Source organism: Typopeltis vanoorti, chromosome 10 (assembly GCF_054136105.1).
Source record: "Typopeltis vanoorti isolate ZY-2024b chromosome 10, IOZ_Tvanoo_1.0, whole genome shotgun sequence".
In the NCBI taxonomy this organism is placed as follows: Eukaryota; Metazoa; Arthropoda; class Arachnida; order Uropygi; family Thelyphonidae; genus Typopeltis; species Typopeltis vanoorti.
Genome location: NC_143558.1, coordinates 15341339 through 15355852, shown reverse-complemented (window position 1 = coordinate 15355852; position 14514 = coordinate 15341339). Strand labels below are relative to the sequence as shown.

General features: G+C 36.0%; 1 protein-coding gene across 6 annotated transcripts in view; it reads right to left on the bottom strand.

Moving 5' to 3' along the window:
* The window catches only part of LOC150102186 (nephrocystin-1-like), a 215636-nt gene extending 203536 nt beyond the window's left edge, over positions 1 to 12100 (bottom strand). For 3 of the 6 annotated variants that reach the window (XM_090399188.1, XM_090399193.1, XM_090399192.1), the window contains exons 1-2: positions 11974 to 12100; positions 3072 to 3187 (exon numbers count right to left, since the gene is read on the bottom strand). In XM_090399188.1, the coding sequence (XP_090255314.1) occupies positions 3072 to 3175 (104 nt within the window). In that variant the 5' untranslated portion in view covers positions 3176 to 3187; positions 11974 to 12100. Of the gene's footprint in view, positions 1 to 3071; positions 3188 to 11670; positions 11777 to 11973 lie in introns of those variants that run through there. The other 3 variants (XM_090399189.1, XM_090399194.1, XM_090399195.1) reach the window with 3 other exon arrangements.
* Positions 12101 to 14514: the final 2414 nt, after the last annotated feature.

Here is a 14514-nt window from a genome sequence, read left to right as displayed (position 1 = left end):
AACACCACTGGTGTATGGGATACAGAGTTAAGCTCACAAGTGGAGGAGAGGGGCTATGATAGAAACATATAATTTACTAAAAGGAATCTAAAAGACTGACACAAAAGAAATTTTTCAATACATGGAAAGTAGGGGGAAAACAAGGTATTGCATTTGAAAGTTGTCTAAGAGTGTTGTCAGTAAGGGTGTCCAGATTAGGTTCTTTACTTGTACATTGGTGAATGAGTGGAATGGTTTGGCAGAAGTGGTTATGAATCCCCCAACAGTGAATACTATTAAAATATCTTGTATCCCCCTAAGGGTACATATCAAGAATTTTATCATGATGCTGTAATTAAGTTTATATAAAGTACAGTCAGCTTGGTTGGTTGAGTGTAGATCGTATCTGCTCTGCAAACAACAGGCTGCAAGTGTGAATTCCATCGTGGGCATGGATGGATGTTTGTGAATGTCTTTAAGTGCAAAATGAATTTCATCACCTGTGTAAGAATGGCTACTAGGATCTTGGAGGGATTTGAAAATGTTTAATGTTTGGTAACTAGAGCAGAGATTGATTATCTAATCCTTATAAAATCCATAGTAACATACTAATTATTAGGTTCATAATAGTTTATTGAAGGCGAGATTTACACACACATATGATGACTGCCTTTTATAATAAAGAGACAAGAGCAGTTGATGAGGGAAGGACATATCCTGCCTTTTTTTTTTTTTTTTTTTTTTTTTTTTTGCAAAGGCATTTGACAGGGTGCCACATGATAAGCTGATATTTAAGTTGCAGCACGTGGGTTTAGATGTCAGGTTAGTCAACTGGATTCAGGATTGGCTGTCTGATAGGTATCAGAGAGTTGTGTATGGTGGAGAAATATCAAGGAGGGCAGAAGGTTGCAAGTGGGGGTTCCACAGGGCTCAGTACTGAGACCTGTATTGTTTAACCTTTACATCAATGACATTATCAATGGATTGCAGGGGGATATTCAGTTGTTTGCAGATGATGTGAAGCTGGGAACAGCAAGGGCCATGCAAAGGTGGTGAAGGTAACCCTGAGGATTGCTGCAATACTGAGAAGGACGCTGACCTGAAGAGATAAGAGTTATTGTTCCAATGTATAAGATCCTGATCAGACCACACTTAGACTATTGTTCTCAAATTTGGTCCCCAGGATTTGAAGGGGATAAATTAACTATGGAAAGGGTACAGAGGTGAATAACAAAGATGGTTTCAGGACTGTACAATGTTAGTTATGAGGATCGGCTGAGGGAATGTGAACTGCAGAGTTTGGTAGATAGAAGGAGAGATGATATGATTGAGAATTAGTTACAGGGTTGACAATGGGGAGTTCTTTTGCTTGGTTAACAGCAGGAAGGAGTGATGACAAAAAGCCATCCCTGGAAATTACGAAAGGAAGCTGTGAGCAAGAGAGTGAGGAGTGGTTTCTTTGCATGCAGCATGGTTGAACCATGGAATGCACTGCCTAATAAAGTGGTGAGAGTAAGAATGGTCAATGAGTTCAAGGAGCGGTATGATAGACTTTGTGTTTCCTAGGAAGGACTTCCCATGATGAGTCTTTTGACTCCATGGAGGCTGGAATAATAATAACAATATATTTATAAATGCACTGAATTAAAATCAGAAGTTATCAATACACGATTATATTATGAAAAGTACTAAAAACAGTCAAAACAACTGTGGTGAATACTTGGATAAGTCTTTAACAAGTTTTAATTTTATAAATTTTACTTAACCAGTATTAATAATAATATCATCATCAAATGCCATAATGTTATCCAAAATATTAAAAAATAAAAATTTCTAAATTATTAAAAGAATAAATAAATGAACAAATATCAAAATTCATATACAAAAATGGTGAAATATGATATGAAAAACTGATGATATTATACATCATGGTGATACTATACAGTTCTTGATCCATCATACTGTAACTCTGGTGAGTTACAGTATGATGGATCAAGAACTATATCTCATCTTACTCTTAACATTGTTCAGCTCAATGAACTGTCATGACCAAGTAACTTAGCTGGCTTCAAAGAAACCTAATTGAGGCTATGACAGTCATTAATCACAACACAGTTGACATATCAACTCTTTGCATGTATTCTATAGTCAGTCTTACAGAATGCAAAACTTGAGATCCCAGAAAAAACTCTGTCCCCATCATAGCAAATTAAACTCTTGAAGGCTTTCATAGCTCAGTCAGTGGTGATGCCATTTGATTGGATAGACCTTGATTTGAATCCTCCCATCAAGGACATGAGAATTCTTTATAAGTACTTTTCAGATGAAGGGTATATACCTTTCAAATTTCATAATGAAAACTTTTTCATTTTTACAATGAGAACTTTTCAGTTTTAGGTTAAATACCCTTCAAGTGAAAAGCCCTCATAAAAAAATTCTCGTATCCTTGATGGGAGGATTCAAACCAAGGTCTATCCAACCAAAGGGCATCACTGCTACTGAGCTATGAAAGATCTCAATAACATGATTAAAAAAAAAAAAAAAATCAGCTAACATCTTTTATTCCTGTTTAGGGAGTAGGCAAGACCGTTTGAGTCCTATCTAACTTTTGGAGACTGAGTGAGCAGTTCAATCTCCACTGGTAGCCAATTAGAGATAGCTGGCCCAAGGCTATCACTAATTAAGCAGCATGAAATGAAGAGATAGCTCAATAAGTGACATCATCTTGTGGTTCCTAACCCTAACATAATATTTTTAATGTCTGAAAATAACATGGATTCTAAGGTCGATTTTATTGAGTTTATGGGAGAAAAAACCTGCTTGCCCATGCCAGAGATAGACTAATTCAGGAACCAGTTGAAAAAAAGGCTTGAAAAAAGTTCCTCTAGTTGGCAACTAGAATCGAACTTGAGACGCGCTTTCTTCGGCGGTTTAGCTAATGAGTGTAAACACTATTTCCACTGAGCTACACAAGCTTAATAGATTGATTTATTTTATAATGTTTGCTTTGTTTTGATTATTAATTACTATTGCTAGAAATAAACTATTTAGAAATTAATAATATTCACTTGAATTTTTTTTTAAAAAATTACTCTGTTTCTTCTGTTTGTTCCTCACTTTTGCCTTCAGCGAGTTCTATACTAGCACTGTTTTTTTCCTCCTTCCTGTGCACTGTTTTAGGTCTCTGGACAGACATAGTACTCTGAAACTAAATACCAAAAAGTTAATATTAAATGCTATGAGTCCTCATAACACATACATTTAATATCATTATATATTTTACTTGTTTAAACATACTGCTGAAACAGCTAAAGTTATGAGAGCCGTGTATTATGCTTTTAAATCACGTGTTCTTCTGGCTGTTTTCATTGTTTTGTTGGGTGAAAAACCCTCTCAGATCCATATGACACTGGCTAACTCATCTTCAAATGAAATGAAAAGCCTTTATAAAAGTTCTTTGTGTCCTAGTTGAGATTTAAAACCAAGTCTTTCAAACCAAATAGCATCAATAATATAGACTAGAGAATAGATATTGTTATAGAAATAGTTTTTTAGAAAAAGTTTTCTATATTGAATTTCTTCTACAAAACAATGTTGAAGGAACTCTGGCAAGGAGAGTTTTTTTTTTTACTTTAATATTGTAGTCAGTTATAGCAAGGTTCAGTTGGACTGTAGTTGTAACATATCTAGCAATGCAAAATTAGAAAACCAATTATATATATACCTTTGTATCCAGTGATAAAACTTGGTGTTAAATAAAACACCAAACTAAGTACATATTCATAAAATTGAAGACTTGCTTACTAGCTCCGTATTTGAGAAGGAACTCCTTAATCAAATATCAAGAAAAAAATGGAACTAGTTTTTTGCATGCAAAGCTGTGAATGACTGGAATGCCTTGCCTGAGAGTGTGGTATCACCAGAGAATTTGAGTGTGTTTAAAGGCAGTATGATAAGCTGTGTGTATGATAAAAGGACCTCCTAGATGAGTCTTTGACTCCATGGAGTCTTGGGTAGTAATAATAATAACGCCTTCTTAAAGTGCAAATTAACACTGACTTGGAGTTATATCAGTGTTAATATCTAATTAACAGCATTATAAAGCAATACTCTATGCATGTGTGCAGAGGGGGGAATAGCAGCTAGAAAATTTTTATCAAAACCAAGTCATTGTATTTCACTTCAAATAAAGTCAAGATATCATCTTTCAATATTCCTTGAAATATAAAACCGGGGCAAAATTGCGTTTCTTTATGGAGCTGCCATGGAGTCCACAGACTCATAGTAGAAGGCCCAAACTATCTACACAATCTATCATACCTCTCCTTGAACCCATTAACAGAAAAAGTGCGAACAACCAACTCTGGCTACCAATTCCACTCATTCACAACTCTCCAAGCAAAAAATATAGTCCTCACATCCCTATTAACCATACCTTTACTCAACTTCCAAGGATGACCTCCTGTTCTGACCCTCTGGCCAAGTCCTGAAACATATCCATTGCATCAATCCTATAAAATCCTTTAATTAAATGTTTCTATCATACCCCCTCTTTTTTGTCTATCAACCAACTTCTGCAGTCTACGCGCACACACACACACACACACACATCAATCTATATTTCATACCAATTTCATGGGCTACAAAGATCAGGCAGGGAGGGTGACTTGGTTGGTGAGAGTAGCTAAAGAGAGGTATGAACAGCAGTTAGCTAATGAAGCCAAAAACAATCCTAGGGAGTTCTTTCAATATGTAGCCAGCAAAAGAAAGAATGATTATGGAAGGATGACATCGATTGGAGAAAATGGTATAAAGACAGCTGTTGCAGAATGTGTGGTGGAGATACTTAATGAGCAGTTCATAAAGATCTTTCAATCTTGTGAATGTGACTTCATGGAGAGATTGAGAGCAGTTGATGATGGGGAGGAGAGACTGACTGTAAGTGAGCAAGAGATGTTTCGGGAGTTGAGTAAACTAGATGTAAATAAGGCTGTGGGACTTGAAAATATATCACCACGTATTCTGAAGGAATGTGCCAGGGAGTTGACACCTGCTTTGACATTTTTTTTAATACGAGTCTTGTACTTGGTCAAGTTCCTAAGGAGTGGAAGGAGGGCAAGATTGTGCCACTTCATAAAGGAGGTGTTCGAACTCAAGCATCAAACTATAGGCCTATCCTGTGTGTTAGGTGTTGTGGTTAAGTTGTTGGAGAAGCCTTATAAAGGGCTTCTCCAACAACTTAATATCAAGGCCTTATAAAGAGGCGTAACAACTTCCTTACCTGTTAATGTGTTCTTGAATACCCAAATATTCTTATGAGCTATCTTAGCAATATGCCCTCTAAACTTTGACTCTGTCGAAGTTTAGAGGGCATATTGCTAAGATAGCTCATAGGGCATATTGCTAAGATAGCTCATATTGCATATTGCTTCGACTCTGTCGAAGTTTAGAGGGCATATTGCCCTCTAAACTTCGACACCACCTCTAAATCTCTAGCTTCATCTATTTCCTGGAGTACAGTGCCATCAATATGATACATGGCTTGTAATCTATTTATCCCAAAAAGCATAACTTTACATTTCTACACATTAAACTGACATTCATTATCTTTTGCCCATACTGAACCTATTTAAATCATCCTGCAAGCTCTCCACATCACCTTGGTTAACTATTATTCTACTGAATTTTGCATCATTAGCATACAACTGAATATTTCCTTTCAGGTTATTTCCTATATCATTTATGCAGAAATTAAACAGTGGTGATCCTAGTACTGAGCCTTGCAGCACACCACTAGTCACCTGCTTTCACTCAGACTCTGTTCCTCCACATACCACTTTTTGATATCTGTACAGCAGCAGTCCTCTCATCCACATAACCAGTGTCATATCCATCCCCAATGCCTTTGCAAAATCCAGCAGAATCATTGTATCATAATAATAATAAAATGGTGGGTTCTATGGTGTGGAATGCATTATATTTATAATAATAATAATAATAATAATAAATGAGTAGGTTTGTCATATACCTCGAAGAAGCCTTGTTTATCATGAGGTGGTACTTTTGATTACTTGAACTCAGAAACTTGGTTGAGACTGATAACAGTAATGCATATAATTTTAATAAGATGCTTACCAAAAATGGAGCATCAAAAAAAAAAAAAAAAAAGATACCAGTAAACACTGTCCTTGATGTCATTAATGAGAGCACTTTGGAGTGCCAATATACCTAGTTCTATCTTAAATGCCAAGCCTCCCTGCTCAGGTTGGTTTTGACGAAGCGCTTTGGTTGAAATGACCTGGGTTCAAATCTCATTTATGATACGAGGAACCTTTATCTGGAGTTTTCAGTCAAAAGCGAGTTGGTTGGTCGCAAACAAAAGTGGAGAGTTTTTCCTTCCAGAAATTCAGATATTTCATTCCTCAATACAGGCAAACCACCTATCTACAGGCATTAGACTATTGTTGGACAAGGAAGGTAACAGGAAACGACTTTGTTCAATAATGGTGTGAAAATTCCTATCTCTCCCCACCTTCCCTTCTGAAGAGTAATTCACAAAAGCTTAATAATTGTTAAATAATAAACACTGATTGTAGCTTGTCGGGAACTTTTTTCCTAGGAAAATAAAGTGGCAACACTTATAATATTTAAGTTAAATGTGTCAGTTTGCATATTATAATACACAAAATAAATAAATAAATCATTACCATATTCAACTAAATTCAACCAGCACCTTTTTACTTGGTTTCCTAACTTGACCTTAGTTTTTTTAGCAGTAAATGCTTTTGTATTTCTAACCTTGCCATAAATCTCACAGAAGCTTATTTTGTGCTTGTAGAGTTTCTCAATTTATTATGCTAAGCCCAGAATTGTTGCTCTGCGCCAATGGAAAAAGAAACTAAAACACTACACTGTTATAGTGCGTCCACAGATGCAAGACCCTTTGACACTTCTGCACATGTCACAAGAAGGAGAATCCATTCCGATAATAGGGTAATCAATCCGTCTTCTGCAATAACAGAAATCAAGCTACTACTAGTACAGCAATAGACAAGAAAGCACGTATTTTGCATCTTGGAGACCAATTCGTACATCCTTCATTTCTTTTTCCCCCTTCAACATGAATCGACTATTCTTGGCAAGTCACCAAGTGAAGCTCTTGCAAGTGTGGGTGTACTATAGTTAAGAATAGGAACATATCCTTGAGATTAGTACAATATGAAAATGCACTTGCAGTTATGAACTAAATTATATTATACATAAGATAACCAAAACAAGCCTTAAATTACAACCCAGTATGAAAGAAAAAATCGGACATCCTCTAAAGGGATTCAACAATGACTTCTAAGGCCAGAATAGGCCACTCCAGGCCTAATAAAATCCTTGAAAAGTATCATGATGATGATTACATTCCTGTTTTTATCCTTTTCTCAAGCATGAGTAAGCAAAATGTTTGCCAGTGAAGTATCTACACAAGTAGGCTACTTTATAGAGAGGCAGTTGAGTATGCATCAAAATGCTCCAGTAAATCTATAATGCATAGCACATGTCCTTTCAAATGTGTATACTGCCATGCACTATGGGTAGAGTCACTATCAGATCCACAGAGATACTGAGAGCTAGGTGCAGCTACAACAAGATGTGCAGATCAGCTGCTCAAACTTATCATTAAAACTTCACCAAACTTCTGGCAGGCAACTGAATTTTAAATGCACTTGTGATAAATATAAGAACACATAGACACAATAAAGTTTATTACTAATATATATACAACTTCAATTATACATATATATATATAATTTCAATTCGAATTGTAAGTTACACTGAGTATAATCTGTAAATTTCAAGATAAAAATATTTTGTTATATACATTAGTGATAAACTTTCTTGTGACTACAGCAGCCTAGTTGGCCAAGAGGTTAGTGTATCAATTCTCCAACAGGCTACAGGCAACTCTAATTTAGGTAAGAGATGAATTTCTTCACCCAGTATGAGACCACTACACTGCTGCTTGGAGAGCAGTGAAGGGGCTTAAAAAAGTTCCATGTCTCCGTGCTACGTAAACAATAAATAAATATATAAAATTATTGAATGTTATTTCACTTAGTTATACTATAAATTAAAGATGCCAGGCAATTATATTCTTGGTTTAATCCTTTATCCAAGTGTAAGCAAATAATGACTGCGCAAAGCATCTTCGTGACTGGGCTACTTGTATATAGAAGGCTAATGACTTCATATCAATTGCCTTAGTATTCTATAATTCAAATCAAACACTCTTATATACATTATATATAATACAATGCATCATGGGAGGTGCCACTACCCACCAGTTTCAACCTTTATTGAGATAAGTCAAAGTGCAGGGATACCTCTTCAAACACTCTGAGTGATTTATAAGCTTATTACTGGCTCCACCCAGTGACAGGCAAAAACCAACCAGTGAGCAGAACCTCTCTACTCCCCAGGAAGCAAATCATCAGTGGAAGCCTTATCCAGAAGAGATACTAAGGTTGTAGTAATTTATTTATTCGTATGGGATCCCCCCACACACCATTCCTTATCTGTCCTTAGGACAGGTTGAGCCCTCCAAATGAGGGATTAGGTATGTATTTCTGACTGTAGATCTGTATGTATTCAGGGGCTGGTATGCCTGTTACCTCCGTATGAGACCAGATAACTGAACTTTAGTTGAAAGAGACCAGATAGAGGTTCCTCGTGTAACTGATCGAACCCAGGTCTTTCTGACCAAAGGGCTTCATCTATACCAACTGAGCTACCGAGACTCTGGTTGAAGTAATGCAGAAATCATATATAATCATTATACAAGTAGTCAAAAGGTGTCATGCCTTATTATTAAAATACTCTGCATTAGAGATAGATGCTGAAAGATTTTTCGATTGGTTATACTATAAATTAACGATGCCAAGAAATTATATTCTTGGTTTTATACAAGTGTAAGCAAACGTTTGCATGTGAAGTATCTTCAAGACTGGGCTACTTGTATATAGAGGCTAGTGACTTCATATCAGTTACCTTAGTATCCCATAATGCAAAGCACACACACCCTTTCAGATGTATAATGCAATGTATTATGGGAAGGGCAACTATCCAGAACAGTTTTGATTGACAGTTTCGACCTTTATTGAGGTCTTTATAGTAGGAGCCAGATCCAGAACAAATACTAAAGTATAGGGGATTTCAACAGAGAAGTAATTTTTATTATTATTATTATATGTGCATCTCCAAGGAGTCAGAAGAATTATCACAGGAGATCTAGACTATCCACTCAATATCTATCACACCTCTCTTTGAACTCATTGATAAACAAAGCACTAACAACCGAGTCAGGCAATACATTAAAAATGTTCACCACTCTCCAACCATAAAATCTAGTCCTCACAACCTTGTTAATCACACTCTTACTTAATTTCCAGGGATTACCTTTTGTTCTTCCACAGCAACCAAGTGCTGAAATATTTCCCATGTATCAATCCTAAAAACCCATTTAGTAACTATGTTTCTATCATGTCCACTCTTCTCTGCCTATCAACCAACTTCTGCAACCCATAACTCTCAATCTATCAACATAGGGGAGCATTACTCAGACGACTACTCACCAACTTGGCCACTCGCCTCTCAATCTTTTCTACCACTTCCTCATCTCCAAGAAATCCAGGAAACTAGACATTAGTACAGTAATCCAGATGTGGACATATCAATGCCTGATAAAGAGGAATAATAACTTCTTTATCTCTGCATGTTAGTGTGTTCTTCAATAACCAAGTAATCACATGAGCTACATTGACATTTTAGCTACATGCCCTCTTAATATCAGCTATTTACCAACACCCTCAAGTCCTCAGCTTTATCAATTTACCAATGGAGTACAGTTCCATTACTATGGAACACAGCCACTCGCCTCTCAATCTTTTCTACCACTTCCTCATCTCCCAGAAATCCAGGAAACTAGACATTAGTACAGTAATCCAGATGTGGACATATCAATGCCTTATAAAGAGGAATAATAACTTCTTTATCTCTGCATGTTAGTGTGTTCTTCAATAACCAAGTAATCATATGAGCTACATTTGACATTTTAGCAAACATGCTCTCTTAACATCAGCTATTTACCAACACCTCTAAGTCCTCAGCTTTATCAATATCTTAGAGTACAGTTCCATCACTGTGGAACACAGCTTGTAATCTTTTAATCCCAAAATGTATAACCCTTCCCCCTACAGTATCATCTTCTTATCCACCGATTTGTGAATTCTGTCTTTTACCAACTTTTTGAATACTTTTCCTACTACTCATGAGATGCTGATTGGTCTGTAATAGAGCCTCCCTTATGAAAAGGAACTACTTTACCCTTCTTCCACTCCATAGGGACCTTTCCAGAGATCAGATTTAAATTAAATAGCCAAGAGACATCTACAATTCATTTGCATGTTCTCGCAGTCCAAATCCATGGAAGTTTATGCATTTAAATTCTGCAATATTCTAAGTACCTCTGATTCAGTAACCTCAATTCTTATATCAGTTATTACTACATAAGACACAGAAATATCCTCACTCTGGTGATAGACTTTTGAAAAGTGGTCTTTCAGTAATTCCACTATTACATCTGACTTGGTCAACTCACTAACATCAGCACCCACTAAGTTAGCCTTCTAAAGTCATTCTTCCTTTTACTTGCCACATAGCAAAAGAATTCTTTGGAATTTCCTTTGACCTGCTTGACTAAGATCTTCTCATAATCTGATTTAGCCTTCCTTACTATGCTGGTAACCTTTCTAGCCTGAGCTCTGTACTACCTGTGAACATGCTGATCACCTTTCTCATTGTAAATATTCCATAATATTTTCTCTCTTCTTCCTCTTAATGCAGATCATGCCTAATACTATGGTATGGAGCAAAAAAAAAAAAAAAACAGCACTAAACTTTTCGACTCCTTTCAGTACATTATGCTGTTCAGTACGCTATGAGTATATTCAGTATTATTCTGTAAGCTATGAGATATGCCATTCAACTGCAAGCACATTAACAGAACAGCACGTGTAGAGTTTACACTATTACAATTAGCTATAGCAATGGTGTTGACTTTGGAAGAAAAAATGTTTCCTGTTACATATTATATTCATTCATACAGAGTTGGCAGAGCAAATGGTCCAAACCTACAATGTGTTTGAGAGCAGTTTGTTTGTTGATTCCACAAGTGTCCCCCCAAGCAATTGCATCATCATTGTCTTTTTATCAGAACACTTCCCCTGGAGGCTTATTTCAAGGTGCACAGAATTCCAGTACCTTTCACATTCTCTTGACCTCACATCACTTGATACCTTTGTTTGGGATGTGTTGAAGAAATGGGTATTCCACCCTGCCTTCAAACCTTGATGAACTAAGGATAAAATTGCATGCTATGTCGAGCAGATGTGCCAACCCTTGTTCTCCAAAACGACAAAGAACTGTGCCCCAAAACCTGTCTTGAAAGACAAGGTGACCATTTCGAGCACATAATCTTCCACCAAGATTCCACCGATAGTTGTGGATGTACATATCATGTGTAAACATGTTTCCTTGTTAATAAACCTGCTGTTTATTCCATTGAATATATCGTTGTAGTTATTCAGTAGTTTTTTTTTTTTTTTTTATGCGCCATATTGTGCTACTCATCCATCTAACGCCTACCTTATCTTCCTAACCATGTGAATACATTTGATATTGCTTCATTCGGATACCGGTTGACTCTCTCCCATGCACTGATAAAATCGTTTCCCTGCAATTTATTGGGACGGCTCTTATCTGACTCCATGTTGTTATAATCACCTATCGCAGTGAAAGTGATTAAAATGTTTTAAAATTAAGTATCCCATTTATCAAATTGTACAAAAATCACAAAATAAATGGCAACAAACAAAAAAAAAATAAGAAGAAAAGAAAAACAAAGAAAATTTTAATTCAATTTCGTTGCAATCTCTAGTAAAAACATACATTTATTGAAGAAGTTCAAACAAATGAAAAGCGGGAATGGAAACAAATTTCGTTTTCTTTATTTCCAAAAAGGTTATTGGAAAATACGCGTATAACATTTTTCTCTCAAATAACGCCTTTGACAACGCTATTAACCATTAATAACGCTATGTGTTTCTAATACACATACACCTACAACTACAGTGCCGCTTGACGGTGCATCTGAACTCAAAATCTAAATAAATAAATTTCGTAATTCTTCCATTTTATGGGATACGAATATCATTATTAGACAGTCTTCCTTTGGAAAGACCAAAAAAACCATTGCAAAATGTAAAATAAAATAAAATAAATAAATAAATAAAAGAGATGCAAAATGCAGAAGAAAAGATATAATGTGTTTATGATGAATGAAGAAGAACAGACTGGATCGTCCCAAAGGAAATAAACGAAAAAAAAAAAAATATATATATATATATATATATTACCTTGATCACCTTGACGAACCTGTGTTTCATTCAGGATTTATCCATGAGTGCAGGTCACAAATATGCCTCCAACGATCTTGAGCTTGAGCTTTTCTCTTCTATGTTATACCCATAGATTTCACTAGTGCATCTTTCCTAGTGGGGTGTTGGGAATCCTTACCATTATGGGACCTGGACCCAACCACTAACAGAGCTCTGGTGAACACTTCAGAACACCTTGGTCAGGAGAAGTGTGTATGCAACCACAGCAAGGACTACAACAAAAACGGCCCCTAGTCCTGCGCGGCCCACACTCACCTTTCTACAGCGGTGGTAAGGCACCGAATAAGGCCAAGGGTGCTAAGAATCTCGCAGATAAAAACAGGCCGCCTCTTAAATCTATGAAAATGGCAATCGGTACCCTCAGTACTCGAACTTTGGCAAGAGATTACAGAATAGATTTATTAATCAAAGAACTAACCAATATCAACTTGGATATCCTGCAAGTAAATGAAACAAAAAGATTGAAAGAACTGACAGCAAGATAGTACAATGGCTCACAGATACTCCTCAGATCATCCTCAAACAATAGAAAACAAGGTGGATGGGTTTCATTGATAAATCTAAGCTCACCAAGTCGATCCTTTCTTGTAACATCATATCTGAAAGAGTAGGTGTACTCATAATTGGAATAGAGGACAATATAACAATAAAATTAATATCCTGCTATGCTCCAATATCTGTAACTGATAATCAAGAAATAGAAAATTTTTACATGAATCTGGAACAGGCATTAAATTACGAGTCAACATACGCATTCGTTGGTGGTGATTTTAATGCCAAAATAGGATGTGGAAAAGAAAAAAACGTTTATAGGGCCACATGGCCTGGGAGAAAGAAATAAAAGAGGAGAGAGATTAGCTGAATTTTCTGCAGCTGAACAACTCTATCATGAATACTTTTTTCAACAAACGCTCAGGAAGTGGACTTGGCAATCACCGAATGGAGACTCAAAAATGAAATTGACTACATTTTCTCAGACTGTAAAAGACTGATACAAAATGTTGGTACAACAGGCGAAACATACTTCAACACTGATTCTGACCACAGACTCCTCAGAGCCATTATAAGAATTGAGTACAAAAAGAACAACATATCAGGGCAACATCAAACCACAAAAGGCAACCCAAATAAACAGACTACCAAAAGTTCAGGAAATACACAGGAGACTGAATGAACTATTAAGAACTGTTACATAAATGATGACTCTATTTACTTTATTAATAAATTCAAAGTGCAAGAAAAAATTCCTGTGAAACAAAAGTAAAGAGAACGACTCTCACATCAAACTATAGAACTACTGAAAAAGGGAAAAGAACTGAAGACATCTGAAGAAAATTTTTTAGAATACAAAATTATCTGTAAGTTACTAAGGAAAAGAATTCCAGAAGACTACTAAACTTTTAGGATACAAAAACTAAGAGAAGAATTGGAGGCAAAAACCAGCCTGAAAAAAATAGAGAAAGTCTTAAATTTTAAATAGTTAATTCCATCTGCTTAAAGGATCAAAATGGAGAAAAACATACTAATAGAAAAAATATAGAACAAATTGTGCAGAATTTTTAATAATGATCTCTATGCAACTAATTGCCAAGTTTCAGAACCTATCATTCCAAAACCAAGCAATATACCAGATGTACTTCCAGAAGAAATAAAACATGCCCTTTAGAAAATGGCTAAAAGTAAACCCTCGGGACTTGATCATGTTAAGGCTGAAGAAATCCAACAAGGCAGACCAATTATTTTCAAAGCGTTGGCTGCAGATTCACGTGGTACTTCAAAGAAAGAACGATTCCAGAGGAATGGAAGACCTCAAAAACCATACTTTTATTCAAAAAAGGGAACAAGGAAGAAAGACATAAAACTCTATCGTCCAATCTGTCTACTATCTCAGATATATAAAATCATGAACAGAGTAATACTGAACAGAATCCAAAACACTCTTGAAGACAACTCTAGTAGAGAACAGGCAGGATTCAGAAGAGGCTTCTCCACAATAGATCATATCCAGGTCATTTCACAACTAACAGAAAAA